Raw genomic sequence first — 17,321 nt, 5'->3', positions numbered from 1 at the left:
AAAAGCATCACTAGAGTAGTCTTTAACCAAGGCAGCACTTTTTTATTTTTGAATGTTTCTGCCCTTCTGAGGACAGTTTGTAGATTCCTATATAGGTATTAGTTATTTGATTAAAGGAAAACACTTGAAGGGTTAAAGTATTTATTCAAAAATATTTAAAATAAAAGCATTAACTGTAAGTGCAAGCTATAAATAAGTGTTATTTCCCATGCTGACTTGATGTGGTAATCCTGATCATCTTGTGCTGATCAGAAGATCTACTTCACAACACCTATGACATTGATTCATAAGGATAAAAAGGTGTATTAGCCATTAAATTATCTGGTAAAAAATTATAGTCAATCTCAATTAGAACATATAATTCAATAACCAAAACCTTAAAGAATGCACAAAATAAAACATCAAAATATAGAGCCTCAGCTGGGCATGGTGGCATAAGCCAGGCATGGTGGTACACACCTGTAATCCCAGCACTTGGGAGGCTGAGGTAGGAGGATTGTTGCAAGTTTGAGATGAGCCTGAGCTACAAAGTGAGCTCAAGGCCAGCCTGAACTGCATATGAGACCCTCAAAAAAACAAAAAAAAAACCCTAAAAATCAGGGCCTCAAAGCTTTTCTAAAAGATCCTGGGAATGCTGTCCATGTGACAGCATGATATTACAGAATAACTTGCCATAGGGGTATTTACTTTGAGGGAGCAGTAAAGGATTGGCCTTGAGGCATTGACAGTTCCCTGTAGTTTGACTGGCTTGCTCTAGTTTATGTGTTTTCTTATGGTGTGGTCTTGGATTGGGGAGGGAATGGGTTACATGCATTGCCTTAGCCTAATTAGCAACACAGGCTCAGCAGGAGCCCCAGGGGATGGCCATCTGTGTTAGGAGACCGGCAGTGAGCACCGAGGGCTGATTAGAAGTGACCGGGTCTACCCATATTTGTTTTGACTATGGCTTTTTAAAACTTCTCTCCCTGGTAATAACTCTGAATAAGAGGCATGGCTTATTCTGAGGATGTTTAGACCTCAGGGAGTAGAGTTTTCAAGGGGATGTGGTAGAGCAACGGGCCTGGACAGTTGAGGCTCTCACATTACGTTACCATCTTTCTCTTTCTTCCGTAGTCCTTGGACTTAAACTTCTTCTTATCTTTCTTCTTTTCCTTCCACATCGACAGATGGAGTGGCTGCTTTCCGTGCCTTCCTGAAGACGGAGTTCAGTGAGGAGAACCTGGAGTTCTGGCTGGCCTGTGAGGAGTTCAAAAAGACCAGGTCGACGGCGAAGCTGGTCTCCAAGGCCCACAGGATCTTTGAAGAGTTTGTGGATGTGCAGGCTCCACGGGAGGTGTGTAGGCCACTGCTACCATCTTGTGAGACCTCAGTGTATGGCTGCTGGTTCTCACCTCCTTCCTTACAGGAGTTTGAGCCGGGTGTGATGGAGACTTTCTTCTACTGAGCTAAGCTGCTGTACTCTGGTGGCCTTTAATAGATGATGATGATGATTTTGTGGTGCTGGTGACCAAACACCCAGGGCCTGTGTCTGCTAGGAAAATGCTCTACTGCTCAGTACATCCCCAGCCCCAAAGGAATTATCTTTAAAGGATTGGAAGCTCAGAACATTTATTAAAGGAGCTGTATTAGGAATATCTTCATTGCCCGTCAAATACAAGCTGGCAGGAACTGCATTGCTACAGGGGTTTTGTAAGAGTAGATACCTATGAGTCCATGTTTATTTTCCTGGAAAAATTAGTACAGTTTAATGCAATAAGTATCTTCTTTGGGATTTTCATTTCAGTCTCTGCTCCTTGTTAACTGGTTGTCTGATCATGTCCAAGTTACCCAACCTTTCTGAATCTCGTGTGCACAAGTGTAAAAAAGGGAATAATATTACTTACTTTTCAAGACTATTCTGAGGATTTGAGATAAGTTACCTACTCAATATTTGCCACTGATTAGTGAATATTTAGTTATTTATATTATTTTATTTTTGATATGATGAATTTCTATGTATTGCTATTGTGAGTTATAGTTCAGAATTTCAGTTGGGAGGATTTAATTGAAAAAAAGTCTGTTGTCTATGAGTTCAGCTGTACTATATGCCTGTAAGTCTTCAATTATACTTCGACTTGGTATACATGAAGTTTTTACCAGTGGAATAGGTAGGATGCTATAAGCCACTTATAATGCTGATTTGAATACAAATTACATTTTTTGTTTTGGTATCAGGAATTGAACTCAGGACTTTGTGCTTGCCAGGCAGGCACTTGTGCTGCTAAGCTATATCCCTGGCCCTACAAATTATGTTCTAACCAAAATCTTTCTCGATAGGGCATCTATTTCCTCAGTATTTATGAAAGGACAGGGAGAAGACTCACTCTAGGGCAGCTACGTTAACACCCTTTGTCCGATTTGAAGGTCCTTGGATTAGGAGTCAATTGATTTGGGAATTTTTGTCTTGGTTCTGCTACTAACTTCCCATACCACTTTAGACAAGCATTATAGCTTTCATCAATGTCCTTAGTTATAAACTGGAACTAAGAATACTTAGTGTCCAGACCTCACTAGAATCTTGCTGTGATCTCAAGAGACGAGCTTCATGAAAACAGCTTGAAATGCCCACATCCCCTTAAATATACAAAATGTTGTTAATGATTATTCTGCAGCTAGGTCCAGCTGCCAGGTGCTTTGGTCCTCAAGGGTCTGTAACCTTGTTCTCTATTTGTGTCTCCAGGTAAACATTGACTTCCAGACCCGAGAAGCTACAAGAAAGAATATTCAGGAACCATCCCTGACTTGCTTTGACCAAGCCCAGGGAAAAGTACACAGCCTCATGGAGAAAGACTCTTATCCCAGGTTCCTGAGGTCCAAAATGTACTTAGATTTGCTGTCCCAAAGCCAGAGGAGGCTCAGTTAAACCTCAGATGGGGACTCTTGGAAATCACCGGCTTTCCCCTCCCCTTGCTGCCAAGACCATATTCTAATGTGAAATCTCATAGGTGTTTAAAGGGTGGCATTTGGGGTAGGAGGCAGGGGGTGAAGAGAAATGAAGGGCCATTCCAAAGAGTAACCCAGCTGCCAGAGCTTGGACTTTCTTCCATTTACCCATATTTGTGTTTAAGTTAGTGGTAGGACCTTGCTGGTGTTGCCCTTCTGTGGGTCAACAACTTGACCTTCATAATGTTTCGGGTCATCCACTGAGAAGGCAGATTTGCTGTGCTAGGCTAGTCTGTAAATAATGCAAATGCAGTTCCCAATGCAGAGACCAGCCCCAGGTACTGAGACCTCACAGCCTAGGAGAGAGGTCTCCGTGGAACCCCAGCCTTCTGGCACTGTCATATGGAATCCTAGGTTTCTGGCATCATTAGCAGGTATCCTCCACAGAGTCAGCCGTTTCTTCCATGTCTACTGACCAGTGTGAGAACCTGTGACCACTGCCCGTCTTAGCCTAGGAAATTTATAGGACTTCCTTACCCTTGCATTTCCAGAAAGACTCTTGTGGGATTTCTTTCATGACTATTGAGTGGAGCTGTCGCTAAGAAAGACACAGCTTGCAAATATTCCTCAATTCTACCAGGAACTTTTCTAGAAGTTTTCCAAATGACCAGGGAATGTAAAACCAGTAGATTTTTGTGTAATGGGGCTCCATATAACCTGTCTGTTGCTTAATGTATTCTCTACCCTCACCTCTCTTGACATCACATATCTTTTAGAAAGACAGACAGCTTGGCAAAGGGAGGTAAATTCCCATAGCATGACAGCTCTCCCAGTGCCTAATACTTTCCCTGTTTGTCCATCTCCCCCGTTCCATGCAGGCCATGTAATTATGATGGGGGAGAACAGGGAGCCGGGCTGACGCTTTCTCCAGCTTGCTTCCTGGGAGCTTGCTTTCTTAGAAAGGCCCCTCTTGGCTATTGAGAGTCAGCATTCTTCTCAGTTGTTAGCCTTTGGGATTGAACATAACATATGCAGGTGTGGATAAGAAGATCACTGTGAACACTGAACCACGGATAGCTTCCTAAAATGCTTTCTTGTTACCCTGTGGCCACTGTTGGAAATGTCAGGAAACTCCCTTGGAGGATGAATGATGAACAGCACAGAACCTCCTCCAGCTGTGCAGGAAAAAACTGACTGCCACAAGAGCAGCGTTGAGGGGATGAGTCCTCAGCAGAGAGGTCAGAACGTGGAAGAGGAGCCTGGAAGAGGCTGGTCTCCAGGAGACGTGAATAACAAAGAGCATGATGGAGCTATTACCGGGAATTTCTGTCCGGTGGATTTAGATTCATCGCAGATCTACAAACCCTTCAGCTCGAAGCAATGAAGCAGCACAAGATTAGGCAAAGGCCTTGGAGTGCGGGTGATGGAGAACGGGCTGAAGCACTCTCCTTTGGTGGTGTTCTGGGCGTCTTCAGAATATGCCGGTGTCCCTGCATTTGCACCCCCGTCCTGTAACTTTGAGAATCACTTTCTTCCTTGGCTACAGCCAGACAAGACCAAGAAGGCCCTCAAGTCCTACTAGTGTTAGTGCCTACTTCTCTGCTTCGGCCACTGTCGTCTGTGAGTGAGGGTTGGCACGTCTGGGTGAACTTCTGGAAAGAGAGAAATACCTGCTTCCTGGCCCAACACTGAACAGACCTGTGGGAGTTCATGCTTAAGAACTCCGAAGCCTCAAATAGTGTTCCTAGTTAGGGCAGATAGTATCTTCCCACCCCAGTTAAAAAAAAATCCATTCTTAGCTAAAGCTGCCAGAGTTAATTTAATGATTAAATTATCTAACAGGGTATTATAAATATTGTTTACATACAAAATGTGCATCTGCTGCCAATTCTACTGTTGAAAATGAGGTGCATATAAATCGGAACTACAGAGTTATGTTCTGGGAAGGTTTTTTCACCGATCCCAACACCCCAAGGAGGAAGGTTGGAACAAGAGTGTTGTGTGGGATTTCATTTGAGACCTAGAGTTTTCCTCAACTGTGAGTGGAACGAAGGTGGTCAATGGTGGTGTCGTCGCATCTTGGTGCCTCCCTCCCACAGTGGGGGGTATGAAGGACCAAGCTTCAGTATTCTAAATTTTGTAGATAGACAAGGGCATGTGGGCATACGTCTGTGTATAGAAGAACGTGGTAGCTCTATGTGTGGTACTCCTGTGGAACATCTGTGTGTGTGTGTATGTGTGTGTGTGTGACAGGTGTGGGCACTGGACTAGTGTACTCCAGACATGATCTTCCCACGTGGGTGGCTTTCCTCCCACCCTGTACACCCTGCTTCCCACAGAAGGCACAGAGCTCCCTGCTCTGATGCCTACTTTTAGGCATGTTGGTCATGCCGACCTAGATTTTGGTCTGTGACAAAACAAAGAGAAATGTTTACAACATCTAGAGCAATATCCAAACATACCTCATCCTTAACCTTCCATGTCTCTGGGTCCCGCCCCCATCCCATTCTTTTTCCCTCACAAGCCTCATCCACCTCATGGGTGGGCATCACTGGAGGGGCTTCCAAGTTTCACTTTTCTTTGCTCCTCATGCTTGGCCTGCTCTGGGCTGGGGTCTCTGCAGACTCCAGGCAAGCCCAGGCAGTGGGCCGGCAGAGCTGTGGCTCTGAGCTCCTCTCTCCATCTCTGGGTGGCGTTTTGGTTCCACTGGAGTGCTAACCTGTTTGGGGGCTGGTGTGAGGTTTGCTCTTGCCTTTGCTGGACTGAGCAGAACAATTATTGACAAATATTCACAGCCCAGGACACCTCTAGGGTGGACAGGGATCCTCTGGGGCAGCGTATTAAACTTGTGTAGGCACTGGGATCACCCCATAAGCCTGTTACAAATTCTAATAAATGTTGCTCAGGTCCCACACCTAGATATGCTGAGCCAATAGATCTGGGGCAGGGCCCAGGAATCTGTATTTTTATAAACTGGGTATGTAGTGGCTTGTGGACCTGGAACAAAGGTGGTCTGAGACAGTGGCTCTTAACCTCGGCTATGTATTCGCCTCAACTGGGGGGTATTACGAACGAGATTGTTCAGGTCCTACCTCAGATCAGCTGAGTCAGAGCAGTTTGGTGGGATCTGGGTGACAGTGGTCTTTTAAGCTCTGCAGTGGGTGCTGGTGTACAGATGAGAGGAGGAAGCACTAACCTAAGGACTGAGGAGAAGCAGGCTAAAGGCAGAACACAGTGGCAGGGTGAGAGGGCGAGAGCCCACCCAGATGCAAAAGCACAACGAGGAAACTTGCCAGCTCTGGGGCTAGACTCTTGGGAGAGCTGCTTCTCCCCATCTCAGTCTGACTTGTTTCTCTGAGATTGAAGGGTTGGGTCTAAGCCACAGGCACTGTCTGGCAGAGGGCATGTCAGCAGTGAGCGGCAGGGGTACTTGGTCAGGAGATGCTTTACCATGCTTTCTGAGTCTTGTGCGCAGTGCTTCCCCTAGGCTTGCCTGATGAGCCAGATCTCTCGTTTGTTTTCATGCGCTTTTGTTTTGGGTTGTTTTGAGTTAGACTGTGCCTCTGTACCTAAGGCCACGTAACAGGGAGCTGGAGCTCAGGTAGTGAGTGAAGCGTGTTGTGGTAGTGAAAATAGTAGTAACAACAACTTCCACGTTTCTCAGCAGAGGGTGGCACATTCTCGGGAGTATCAAGATCTGGGAGGCTTTTCCAAGGCCATTTTGGGGTTTGGTCCCTGCTCCAAGCCCTCCGCATTCCCTTTTTGGTCCCAGGTTGGATAGGCAGCTGGGAAGCTGCCAGCTGGTTTTATTTAATGGTGTTCTCACCAGATCTTGCTGCTCTGACAAACCAAAGCTGTGAAGAGGCCTTCTGCCTGGGTTGCAGGGCTGGCCTCTGGGTGTGGGCCCTGGGCACTTCTCCTTGGCCAGGCCGGGGTGTTCTGGTACTTCAGGCCCTGGTTAGTGGAGAAGCTGGCTCTGCTGTGAGGAAATGAGGAGCCTATTGTGCTGAGAGCTGGGGGAGGCTGGCAATGCAGAAGGCGGCAGAGGAAGGAGCGGGGCAGGAAAGACAAGCTGTCATCACGATGTCTGCTCCTCCTTGTCCCAGAGGGAACGGCGAGGAGGGGCACATTCAGAGGAAGGATGGTCTCCTACCACCAAGAGCGCTCAGAACTCTGCTTACCCTGTGTGTGTCCACATCCAAGCCAGGCAGAGGAGCTGTGGCTTCCCAATCTTGTCTTCAATCTGCCAAGTGTTAGCCCTCTTTAAATCTATATCTTTCTGAGTTAAAACGGAAGGTGGCGCTGTGAGTGTGTGCCGCCATGTGTGCTGCCATGCCCCTGGGCATGAGGCTATGGAGAAGCCAAGAACTAGGATGTCATCTTGTCCCTGTGTTGTCTCGGGACTCCATAAGATGCTGGCGGCCCTGACGGAAGACCTCAGGCTGTGGCCACTGGCCTTCCTGCCACTGGGGTCCAGTCCCCTCAATAAACTATTCCTTGAGTCTTGATTCTTCTTTCTTTTCTGTCCTTTTGCTCCCTCCCTTCTGCCAGGCGTGGAAAAGGTGGCTGGGCACCGAGTGCCCCTCCATCCACGGTAGCATTAGCTGAGTCGCTCGCCAGCACAACAGATCTGTAGCAGCTCATCTGCCATATAAACCGCTTGGCTGACGGAGTCCTCACTGAGTCGTTTCATTACCATGTAAAGTGGAATAATGTCGTTCACCTTTACTATAAACAAGGCTGTGAGAACATAATAAACAGAACCTGAACAAGCTGCCCTTCGCTCTCTGCCCACATTTCTGGCCGGCTGACTCGATGAGGAAACTCTTCTCAGGACACGTGGACCTAGAGGGGACACGCGGCCTCCCCCCGCAGAGGCTGACACGGGGCTGGCCACCAGGAAAGCAGGAGCGTGGGTGGAACGGCGATGTGAATGGTCTGGGGATGAATGTGAGGGCTGGAGAGTGGCTTTGGGTGATGAGAGTTGCTTTGAAGCTGTAAAGCGTTATACAAAGGCCAGGTGGTATTTTTATTTGTACCACCTATTGCTTGAAAATGCGGGGAGAGAAAAGGCTGGGAGGATGTGTCTGTTTGTTCAGCTGGAGCAATCTGGAAATGCAGTGGATTGCAATTGCTCATGGCATCACCTCACTTTACACAACTGGCGTGTCCCTGTGTTAGTCACCAAATCTTTGTCTCTGGTGATCAGGTCCCATGGAGGGGACCAAAGCAGAATAAGGCACTGTATCTGCTGCCAAAATCTCATTCTTCAGGTGGGTGATGAGACAGATATTATACACAAAACCTTAATTATCCTAACAATTTAAAATGCACCACGGAAGGTCTATGTTTAAAGAAAAGATATTTCGGGCTGGGGATTTAGCTCAGTGGCAAAGCGCCTGCCTGGCAAGCGCAAGGTCATGAGTTTGGTTCCCGGTACCGGAGAAAAAAAAAAAAAAAAAAAAAAAAAAAAAAAAGATATTTCTTCCAAGGTGAATCATTTGGGTCAAATGCAAAAGGTTTTGTTATGCAAATGATCCCCCCACCCCCGGAATTCCAGTTTTGTGGACAGGCAGTGAGTGGAGCAGGTGGGCTGCTGTGGATGGGAGGCCCACCACTGGGAAAGGATGTGGCTGGTTTTTTTTTTTTTTTTCAGTTTTGTTTTTCTCCTTCTTCTACCCCTATGTCCACCTGAGGTTTCTTTTCCTTATTCTCTGAGCGGGAGGGGGCAGGAGGCGAGGTAAAGGGGCAGGAGCAGGGTGGGGGGTCACAGCCTGTCTGGGCCTGCCAGGGCTCTGATGGACTCTTCCAGGGCCCTGTCACTCGGGAATCCCAGCTGTGGATTTGACAGTGAGGGTGAATGATTCCTGCTGTGGCAGGCGACCTGCTCCTTCCTGGATAGAGCCCAGCTCTGCTGAGATGTAGTTTGTTGCCTCTGCAGCCTGCCTTCTTCAATTGGTCCTGGGAAGACCCCTGCCAGTCCTCTCAGAAAGCCCCAGTGGGAGCACTTGGGCCTTATTGGCTCCTGGAATTACAAAGCAGCAGCTACATTCATCTGCTTTGACACAGGGCCCCAACGAGCTCACTACTAACCTTATTGATTTTCTAGGCTGGAGTCAGGCACCCATCTTATTGTCCTCAGGCATTCGGGGGTGCATGCCAAGCTCTCCAAGGGACACGCTGCACCTGCTCCCTCTGAGGTGAGGGTCAGGAACCTACCTTTCTCCTTCTAGTGTGTGGGGATCACAGCACCATAGCAGCTTTCTCTAGAAAACTCACATTCTCTTTCTCCTTGTCTCTTCCTCTGCAAGACAGGTCTCAGGGTCTTTCCCCTGGCTCTCCACCGTCCCCTGGGGCGTTTGGACTGGCCTGGAATCTGCTTTGGGGTCTGAGTTTTCTCTCCTAGGCACTGGCGGAAGCTCTTACGTGTGCAGACACTAAACATTATGCCTGGTCTCTCACTAACCCAATGTACACATGGAAAAAACAGCTTCAATGATCCAAATCAGCTAAGTGGGAGCCATGGCCAGATGCAAAACAGGTCTTGAGACAACACCTTCTGTGGGTGCCTTTCTGGCTGGGATTGTTCTTTGTCTGCTTGGGCTGCTATACCAAACTCCTTGGACCAAGTGGCTTATAAATCACAGAAATTTATTTCTCATCATTCTGGAGGGTAGGAATCTGAGATCAGGGTGGCTGCAAAGTCAGGTTTGGTGAGGGTCCTCTCTGGGTTGCAAACTGCCATCTTCTCGTTGTACCCTCACTCAACAGAAGAAGAGCAAGCTAGCTGTCTGCACCTACAAAAGGCACCAGTTCCACTTGTGAAGACTCCACCCACATGACCTAATCATCTCTTACGAGTTCTACTTCCAGATCATATCACATGGGATTCGGGGCTCAACATAAGAGGTTTCTGAGGGGAGCACACACAGTGCAGGGGCTGATCTGGTCCTCTGTCCAGCAGGTGAGGGACAAGGCCCTGTGGTGGGAGGACATAGCATATGTGCACCTGCCCTGTTCTTGCCTCAGACTACAGCACAGAAGGGAGTCTGAGCACACTCCCAGGTCACAGTGGCTGGAAGCCCAGCTATGGGACTAGAAAGGCCACAAGTCTGAGACAACCCTGTCTTTGCCCAGGGTCACAGCAGAGCATTATGATAATTTGGGTTCTGGAGCTAAACGATCTGGGCTGGAATCCCAGCTTTAACCATTACACATTGTGTGAGCCCGAGCAAGTTACTTCTCATCTGTCAAACTGCAATAACAATAATGGAGTCTGCACTTGGACTGTTATGAACAGTGTGCAGGTTAGTGAGAAAAGAATGTGGCACACAGTGGGCACGTAATCTGTGCCAAATGGCATCTTCTCTTACTTTGGAATCATCAGGGAGTCCAACTACTGTGTTTTCCTGAAGTTTCCCTAACTGGAAGCAGCCCTAAATGGTTGTTACTATGGCGATCGCCAGTGTCAGACAGAAGATTATTCCTCACTATTCTCTCCCTCCGTGGCTACTCTGTAATGGCAGGAGAGGTAAGGGTAGGCGGATTGGGGCTGACATATTTTTTTGGGTTAGCTCTTATTTTCAGGTAGCGTTTCCATTCTTAGCCCACTTGCTTCTTGGCTGAATGCAAAGGAAATACTGAAAGCAATGATATTACACAGTCCGCATCTCCTCCCTTCCTGCTAAACCTTAAACTCCCTGTGGGTGGAGACTGTGTCCACCTTGTTCATTGCTCTAGTGCCTAGATATTTATTGAAAGATTACTGAATCTACAAGTGTGTTTTCAGGGCCGCTTACATATTAGACACTTGGGTAGATTGGGGGTGGAGAAATGTGAGAAATCTAAACCTGGGCCCTCAAAGAACTTACATAGTTCTCACAAGGACTTAACCACTTTATAACCATTGGCACTTTCCAAGTGAGTGGTACTGAAAGTAAGCACCTGCATGTCACAAGTAGAAAAATGAATGAAGTGCTTGGGAGCCAGGAACTTCTTTGAGCAATTTGGAAGCTTCATCTACTTGGATCCCTGCAACAAATCTATGCAGTTGTGCATTAGTTTGTCAGGGCTCCCCAAACACTGGGTGGTTTAAACAAGAAAAATTTGTAGTCTCACAATTCTTGGGGCTGGAAGACCAAGATGAAGGTGGTAGCAGGGTTGGTTTCCCCTGAGGCCTCCCTCCTTGGCTTGCAGATAGATGATGCCTTCTTGCTGTGCCCACACATGGTCTTTTCCTCATGCACTTGAACTCCTGGTGGCTCTTCCTCCTCAGTCATGTTGGATGAAGGCCTTGCCCTACAGCTTCCTTAACTCAGTGACCACTTTAAAAGTCCTGTCCTCAAATTCTGGGGTACTAGGGGTTAGACATCAACAGATGGATTTTGGGAGAAGGAGATTCATCTGTAACAGGTAAATAGTTATTATTCCCACTTATGAAAGAAGGAGCTAAAGCCTAGACAGGTTAAATGATATTCCCAAGGACACATACGGTACAGGTGGCAGAACTGGTCTTTAGAATACTTGTACTGTAAATTCAATAACATCTATTGTGCTGAGGACCAGAAGGTTTTTTAGGGGGAGGAGTGGACTGAAAATGGCACAGGTGGGGAGGATTGGAGGAGGATTGTGGGGATTCTGGATCTAAGCTGCCCATGGGATGGAAAGGGTAAGGACACACCGGTGCTGGCTGGCGAAGGTAAGGGTGGGAGTAGAAATGGGGTCAGTCTTCTATCTGTTGCTCGCTCAAAAGTCTGGAGAAACTGGTGGAAGATGATGGTGGTTGAAAGAGATGCTGCCGAACCCACTCGAAGCTAGATTGGCCAATTATGTGCTTAACTGTTCCTTGGCAGAGAGTACAGCCACGGGCACCTGGTTTGTTTTGTTCCTGTTCTGCCCTTTGTACTGTCTCCATTAGGACGATCAGTCTGCCACTGTCTCCCATGGCACGGTGCAGTCAACATCCCCAGAGCACATCTTTCTTCTTGGGGAGGCTGAGTCACAGCCCTGCCCACAACCTGGAGCCTAGTGTTGGCTCTATTTCCTGAATCTGCCACAGGAAAGCACATTTGGGGGCTGCAGGCCCCAGACACACCCTTTGTAAAGAGGGGGAAGTAGCTCCCGTGCCCTTAGGCATTCAGGCCAGCCTGGTGGAGACCATAAGGGGCCTGAACTGTATCCAGGGCTGCATGGTGGGACAGCCCACGGGACTTGTGTGTGCGTCCCTGCGGAAGGTATTTAGTCTCTCCTAGCTTCGCTTCTCTTTCTGCAAAGGGTAGCTAATAATGCCCACACTTTCAGGCATGTTGCTTCAAGGATGAGAGATGGTTTGTGCCTAGCCCCTGAGGCAGGTGGAGGTGCTGTAAGTAGTGGAGGTCCTGGACCTGGTGTGCAGGTATCTCAACACTAGGTTCCTTGACCCCTTCTAGGGTCAGTATGTGTCCCAGGGCAGTTGACAATAGAAGATCTAGTGAGACAGGTGAATGTAAGCTGAGCTTGTAGCAAAACAGGATCTCTATCAGCTAGACAAGGGGCCTTTAATTCAGGAAGACGTGCTGCTCCAGCTGGGGCGTTAGCACCACTCCTTAGCTGCCTCATGAGCTAATATGGCAGAGATCATGCACTCGGCACGCAGCTTTTCCGTGCAGCACCCAAAATGCAAACAGATTAACTGGATGTTTGAGTTGGCAGCGTGAAAACACAAACTCCTTGAGCCTAATGGACTGATCAGGCACCTTCAGCGTGCTCTTATCTAACCTATGCCAGCAAGAGTGGAATGATACTTCTAACCTATTGGTGCTGGAGAAACACAGAGAGCATAACTGATGCGAAAGTTCCCAGCTAAAGCGCATCACTCATAAGCAGCTCTGGAATGGCTTGAAATGCAGCCCTGCTTGGCAACAGAATGGCTGTGTGTAGGTCGCTGGGATGTTCAAGGAAGTTATTTTAATCATACGTTCTAAAAATGAAATTGTCAGGGTTTTCCAGTAAAGGCCTCATCAAGTCAGTTGTAAACAGTGAACAAGGATGACTCCAGCCCAGGAAATGGCACGGGAGAGGGAGAAGCTGGGAAGCAGGACTCTTAAGTGTGACTGCTGGGATCTGGGATATCACACTCCCATTCAAATCACAGCAGTGAGGAGCCAGGGGCGTGCAGGGTCAGGAAAAACTCCTCTGCCTGCAACTGGAAAAAGGAGAGCTGGGGAGAGGAGTATGGGCAGTTCTAAGGAATCATCCTGCCCTCACGTTGGCCAAGGCCTGGCTGAAGTGGGGGCCGTCCCAGTGAGGGCTGAGCCCTGCTGGAGGGCAAATAGGTGCATACCTGGCTTGGCTGCCCGCGTTGCTAAGATACAGCAGGGAAAGCCAGGGAGCTGTGGGACCCTCACCCTCCTGCTGGCAAAAGGCCCTTTGCAGGCAGCCCTGCAGAGGGACTTGTCTCTGCCAAGAGGAAACATTCTCACGCAGAGGGGCAGCATCTGGCCTGCTCTGCAGCGTGGAGACAAGCTTGCTCTGTGGAGGGAGCAGCTGCTGGCCACCTGCTCACCAGCCCGGGCTTAACCCTCTTTTGAGCAGGAGTTGGGGGTCTGGTTCCTAGAATAAAGGGCTGGAGGGACAGTGGAAAGATGCGGTGGCGTGTTCAGTGCCCCCTGCCCGGCCCATCAGCTTCTTGAGGTGAGCCTTCTGTAGCAGCCAGGCACTGTCCCCTGCCCCTCCTTGGCCTCACCAAAAGTCCCACACCCAGGGCCCTGTCAGCACACTGGCAGCTGCCCAACCCGCTAGCCTTTTTGTCTCCCTAACACCTGCCCCTGCTCCTGTCGCCTGCAGTGTCTGTCCCACAGCCAGCCGGAGAGTAGCAGGCTGGGCAGAAGCCAACAATGTCTGGAGGGATTCCAGGGCTTCAGCCTACTGCCCTGTCCCTCCTCTAGGACATGTGCAAATTTTCCCGTGGTCTGCTGAGCAAAACCAAGCACCTTTGGGGCGTCTGTGCTTATGTGACGGGGCAGGGTGGAAGGGGTAGAGAAGCAGGGAGATGCTCTCTAAAGTTGTAGAGGAAAATGCCACTGTGTACACATTTCCCACCAACTCAAGCAGCACAGAAACGGGCCAGAGGCAAGGAGTAGAGTGGGCTATAATCCTTGAGTTTGAATGGAGAGTTTGATGGAGGGATGCACATTCAGTTCCTAATGTAGAGATGAGGCGTTCACTTATAAATACTGTCTGTCTTATAAGTACTATGTGTTACTATTCCCATATTGAGATCATATAGAAGTAAAGACAGGTAGAAAGGACACAGGGTCTGCAGTTTTGAGAAAAGTGTAGTTTTGAGGAAACAGTAGTGTTGCAGTCAGGGTTTACAAGAGAATAGATTTAACATAGTTTATAGGATTATTTTATAATATTCACCCAAGGAGTCAAATGCAGAAGAGTGCAGGCGATCTGTCCATGTACTAGAGACCCTCAGAATCCAGCTGAGGGCCTGGATCCGAGGGCAGTGTCCTTCCCGAGTCCAGCTGGAAGCCTACAGCCCACAACAAGGTCCCATGCAAGACTGTAACAAGGCTCCACACTGGGAGCTTTAAGAAAACTGCAGCTCTAAGACACATTCAAAGTTAATCAAAGTTACCCAGGCCTTTCACTCCCTAGGCCTGTGTTTTGTCTTCCGGGCTCCTCACATTCCTCAATTTCTAAGTCCTCTTAAATTTTTTTTTTTTTTTTGGTCTTTTTGAGGCAGGATCTCGCTACGCAGAGCAGGCTAGCCTTGAACTCACTTTGTAACCCAGGCTGGTCTTGAATTCACAGCGATCCTCCTACCTCAGCCTCCCAGGTGCTGGGATTATAGGTGTGTGCCACTATGCCCAGCCCTCTAAACCCTAAAGATGCTACAAGTTCTATAAATGCAGTCTTTGTTTTTCTTCTGATACTGTAAGTCCATAAATTCTAAAAGTTACATCAAGGACTTCCTTTCTCAAAGAAACAATACTATTAATTGGGTACCATATCTCTAAATTTAAATATATATAAATATATAAATATTATATATATATATTTATAAATGGTTTGTATTTTAACCAGTTAATAGTCTATTTTTGGTTTAGCCCACTAATGGGCTATCTGACCTTAAGAAAACAGAGGGTAGGTGAGTGATAAATAACTCAAAAAATAAATATCCTAGATTTTTCAATTTAAGAATACCCCCAAACCACATAGATACCCCAACTCCAGACCACTGTGTGTCTCACCCTTGAGTTGGCACTCGCTCTTTGAGAATATACTTTGATTCTGCCTAATAAATTTGCTTAGGATGCTCACTCATGGGTTGTGAAATACTTTTCTGTGATCAAAGTCAGGACCCTACCTGAAGTGAGTTGAGGTTGCCATCTCCTCTACAGAGAGATCTCAGACCACATCCAGTGGTAATATTATAGGAAAGGTAAACAAAGTCCTGAAGGTTACCTGGTTCCCGCTGTGAGTGGTGTGGATGGGCTGCAACTAGTATGTCTGACTCAGCATATGTCTGACCTCCTGCTACCTGCCGTGTCTTGCTTTGCCTTCCTGAAGACCTCAGGCCTCTCTAGACCACTTCGTCTATGGCAGAGCTAAATGATTTATTTAACTGCATCTCTTGTTCATTTTTCTCTCTCTGTACCCACAGTATAAGCTCTCAGGGGGTTGGGGTCTAATACTTCCTGGCTGTCAGCACCTGCTGCTCAGGGCCCTGGTGGGACCCAAGATTCGCGCCTGAGTGCCCTGTGATGATTCAGGGTAATGCTGGGAAGTCCTTCCTGCACGAATGTGATACTCCTCACCCTTATCTGTAGGGCTTTGATATTACATGATCTTTCCTGTTGGCATCTGTACTCCATCCTCTAATCTCTCCTTAAGCCTTCAGCAAATTCCACTGGAAGAAAAAGGCCTGGGTGAGCACAGGTCAGTGGCTTCAGGCAGGAGGGAGGTTCTGGCCCTGAGCTTCAGGGCCCTCCCGCAAGGATGGGTTTCATAGGCCCTGCCATGACTCAGATATGCACAGATCTGTGAGCCTGTAAGCCTGAGAGCAAAGAGGAGCTGGGCCGCCCAGGGCACGTTTGCCTGGCAATTCTAATTTTTATTTGAGCACGCATCTTCCCTACTGGCAGCTTCATGGTGCACCTGTGGGTCTTGCTTCTCTTTCCAGTAGCACGTGCCTGGGGCATGGCCTTGTGCTCCACTCAGGTGATTAAACAGCTCTGTGGTGGCCTCACCCTGCTCAGTGTCTGCTGTGGGTGGTGGTGAGGGGGGGCAGGGCCAGAGACAGGTGGGGGTGATGGGCAGAGCAAGAACAACTGGGAGGCCCTGGCTTTGTGTCCATGAACCCTGCAATAGCAATGCCGGGAGCAGGTCACCTCGAAAGCCCGCAGAAGTCTCCTCTTGTGGAGCAAGGCAGTTAGCCCAAGTGATTAAAGGGCCAAGTGACTCTTCTTACAGAACCAAGACCAGAGGTTCCCTCATACACGGGGCTTCCCACGCCCAGCACAGGTCAATGTATGTAGCAAAAAGTGGGCAATAAAAGGTGCTCAGCACCTTCAGCAAATAAATGTTCTTCTCTGAGAATAAGACTGTAAGGTATACAGTAAACACTCTCCCATTGTACTCTGATTCCCCTTTATATCCCTTGTCCCTTAGTTTTTCTTCATCTCTGTTCTTCATAGATGTCCTAGACTCAAATCCTGATTCTGATTATTTACTTGCTATGTGATCTTTAATAGTTTCATTAACCTCTCTGAGCCTCACTTTCTTCATCTGTAAAATGGACCCAGCAATTCTGCTCCTTAATATATAAATCTCAAAAGCATTTTCATGCAGGCATACCAGAAAATATGTACAAGAGTGTATTTAGAAGTACTGTTAGCAAAAAAAAAAAAAAAAAAAGAAGTACTGTTAGCAACAATGAAAGACTGATGCTACACAACAGGGAAGCCTCCAAATAAGAATTGATAAGGTAGGTTGCGGTGGTTTATGCCTGTAACTCTGACATTCTGGGAGGCTGAAGCAGGAGGATCACAAGTTCAAACCTGCCTGGGCAACTTAGCAATTTAGCAAGACCTAAACTGAAAGTGAAAATAAAAATAATAATAAAAATAAAAGGGGCTGGGAATATAACTCAGTGCAAAGGGCCTGGTTTTAGTCCCTGTTATTGGAAGAATAAAAAGGAAGAAGAAAGAGGAGGAAGAAGAGGAGGAAGAGAAAGAGAAGGGGGGGAGAAGAAATAGTGACACAGTCACAAAAACATTACATAGCTGTGAAAAGGAACTGTATGACAGTATAGTGACCCTCTACAAATCCTAGCAAAACAGCACATGAAAAGTTTTTATTAAAATGCAAATAGGATGAAAATAAACAGTATCCTTTAAGGTTTGCACATA

General features: G+C 47.5%; 1 protein-coding gene across 5 annotated transcripts in view; it reads left to right on the top strand.

The window, feature by feature from the left end:
- Rgs8 (regulator of G-protein signaling 8) overlaps window positions 1-7,693 on the top strand; it is a 40,709-nt gene extending 33,016 nt beyond the window's left edge. For all 5 annotated transcript variants that reach the window (XM_013521476.1, XM_005375010.2, XM_013521471.1 and 2 more), the window contains exons 6-7: window positions 1,167-1,333; window positions 2,720-7,693. In XM_013521476.1, the coding sequence (XP_013376930.1) occupies window positions 1,167-1,333; window positions 2,720-2,902 (350 nt within the window). In that variant the 3' untranslated portion in view covers window positions 2,903-7,693. The remainder of the gene's footprint in view (window positions 1-1,166; window positions 1,334-2,719) is intronic.
- The last annotated feature ends 9,628 nt before the right edge of the window (window positions 7,694-17,321 follow it).

The sequence above is a fragment of the Chinchilla lanigera genome, unplaced genomic scaffold, assembly GCF_000276665.1.
Source record: "Chinchilla lanigera isolate Chin_1 unplaced genomic scaffold, ChiLan1.0 scaffold00005, whole genome shotgun sequence".
Classification (NCBI taxonomy): Eukaryota; Metazoa; Chordata; class Mammalia; order Rodentia; family Chinchillidae; genus Chinchilla; species Chinchilla lanigera.
Note: the sequence above shows the minus strand (reverse complement) of the source record. Positions and strands in the feature narration are given on the sequence as shown.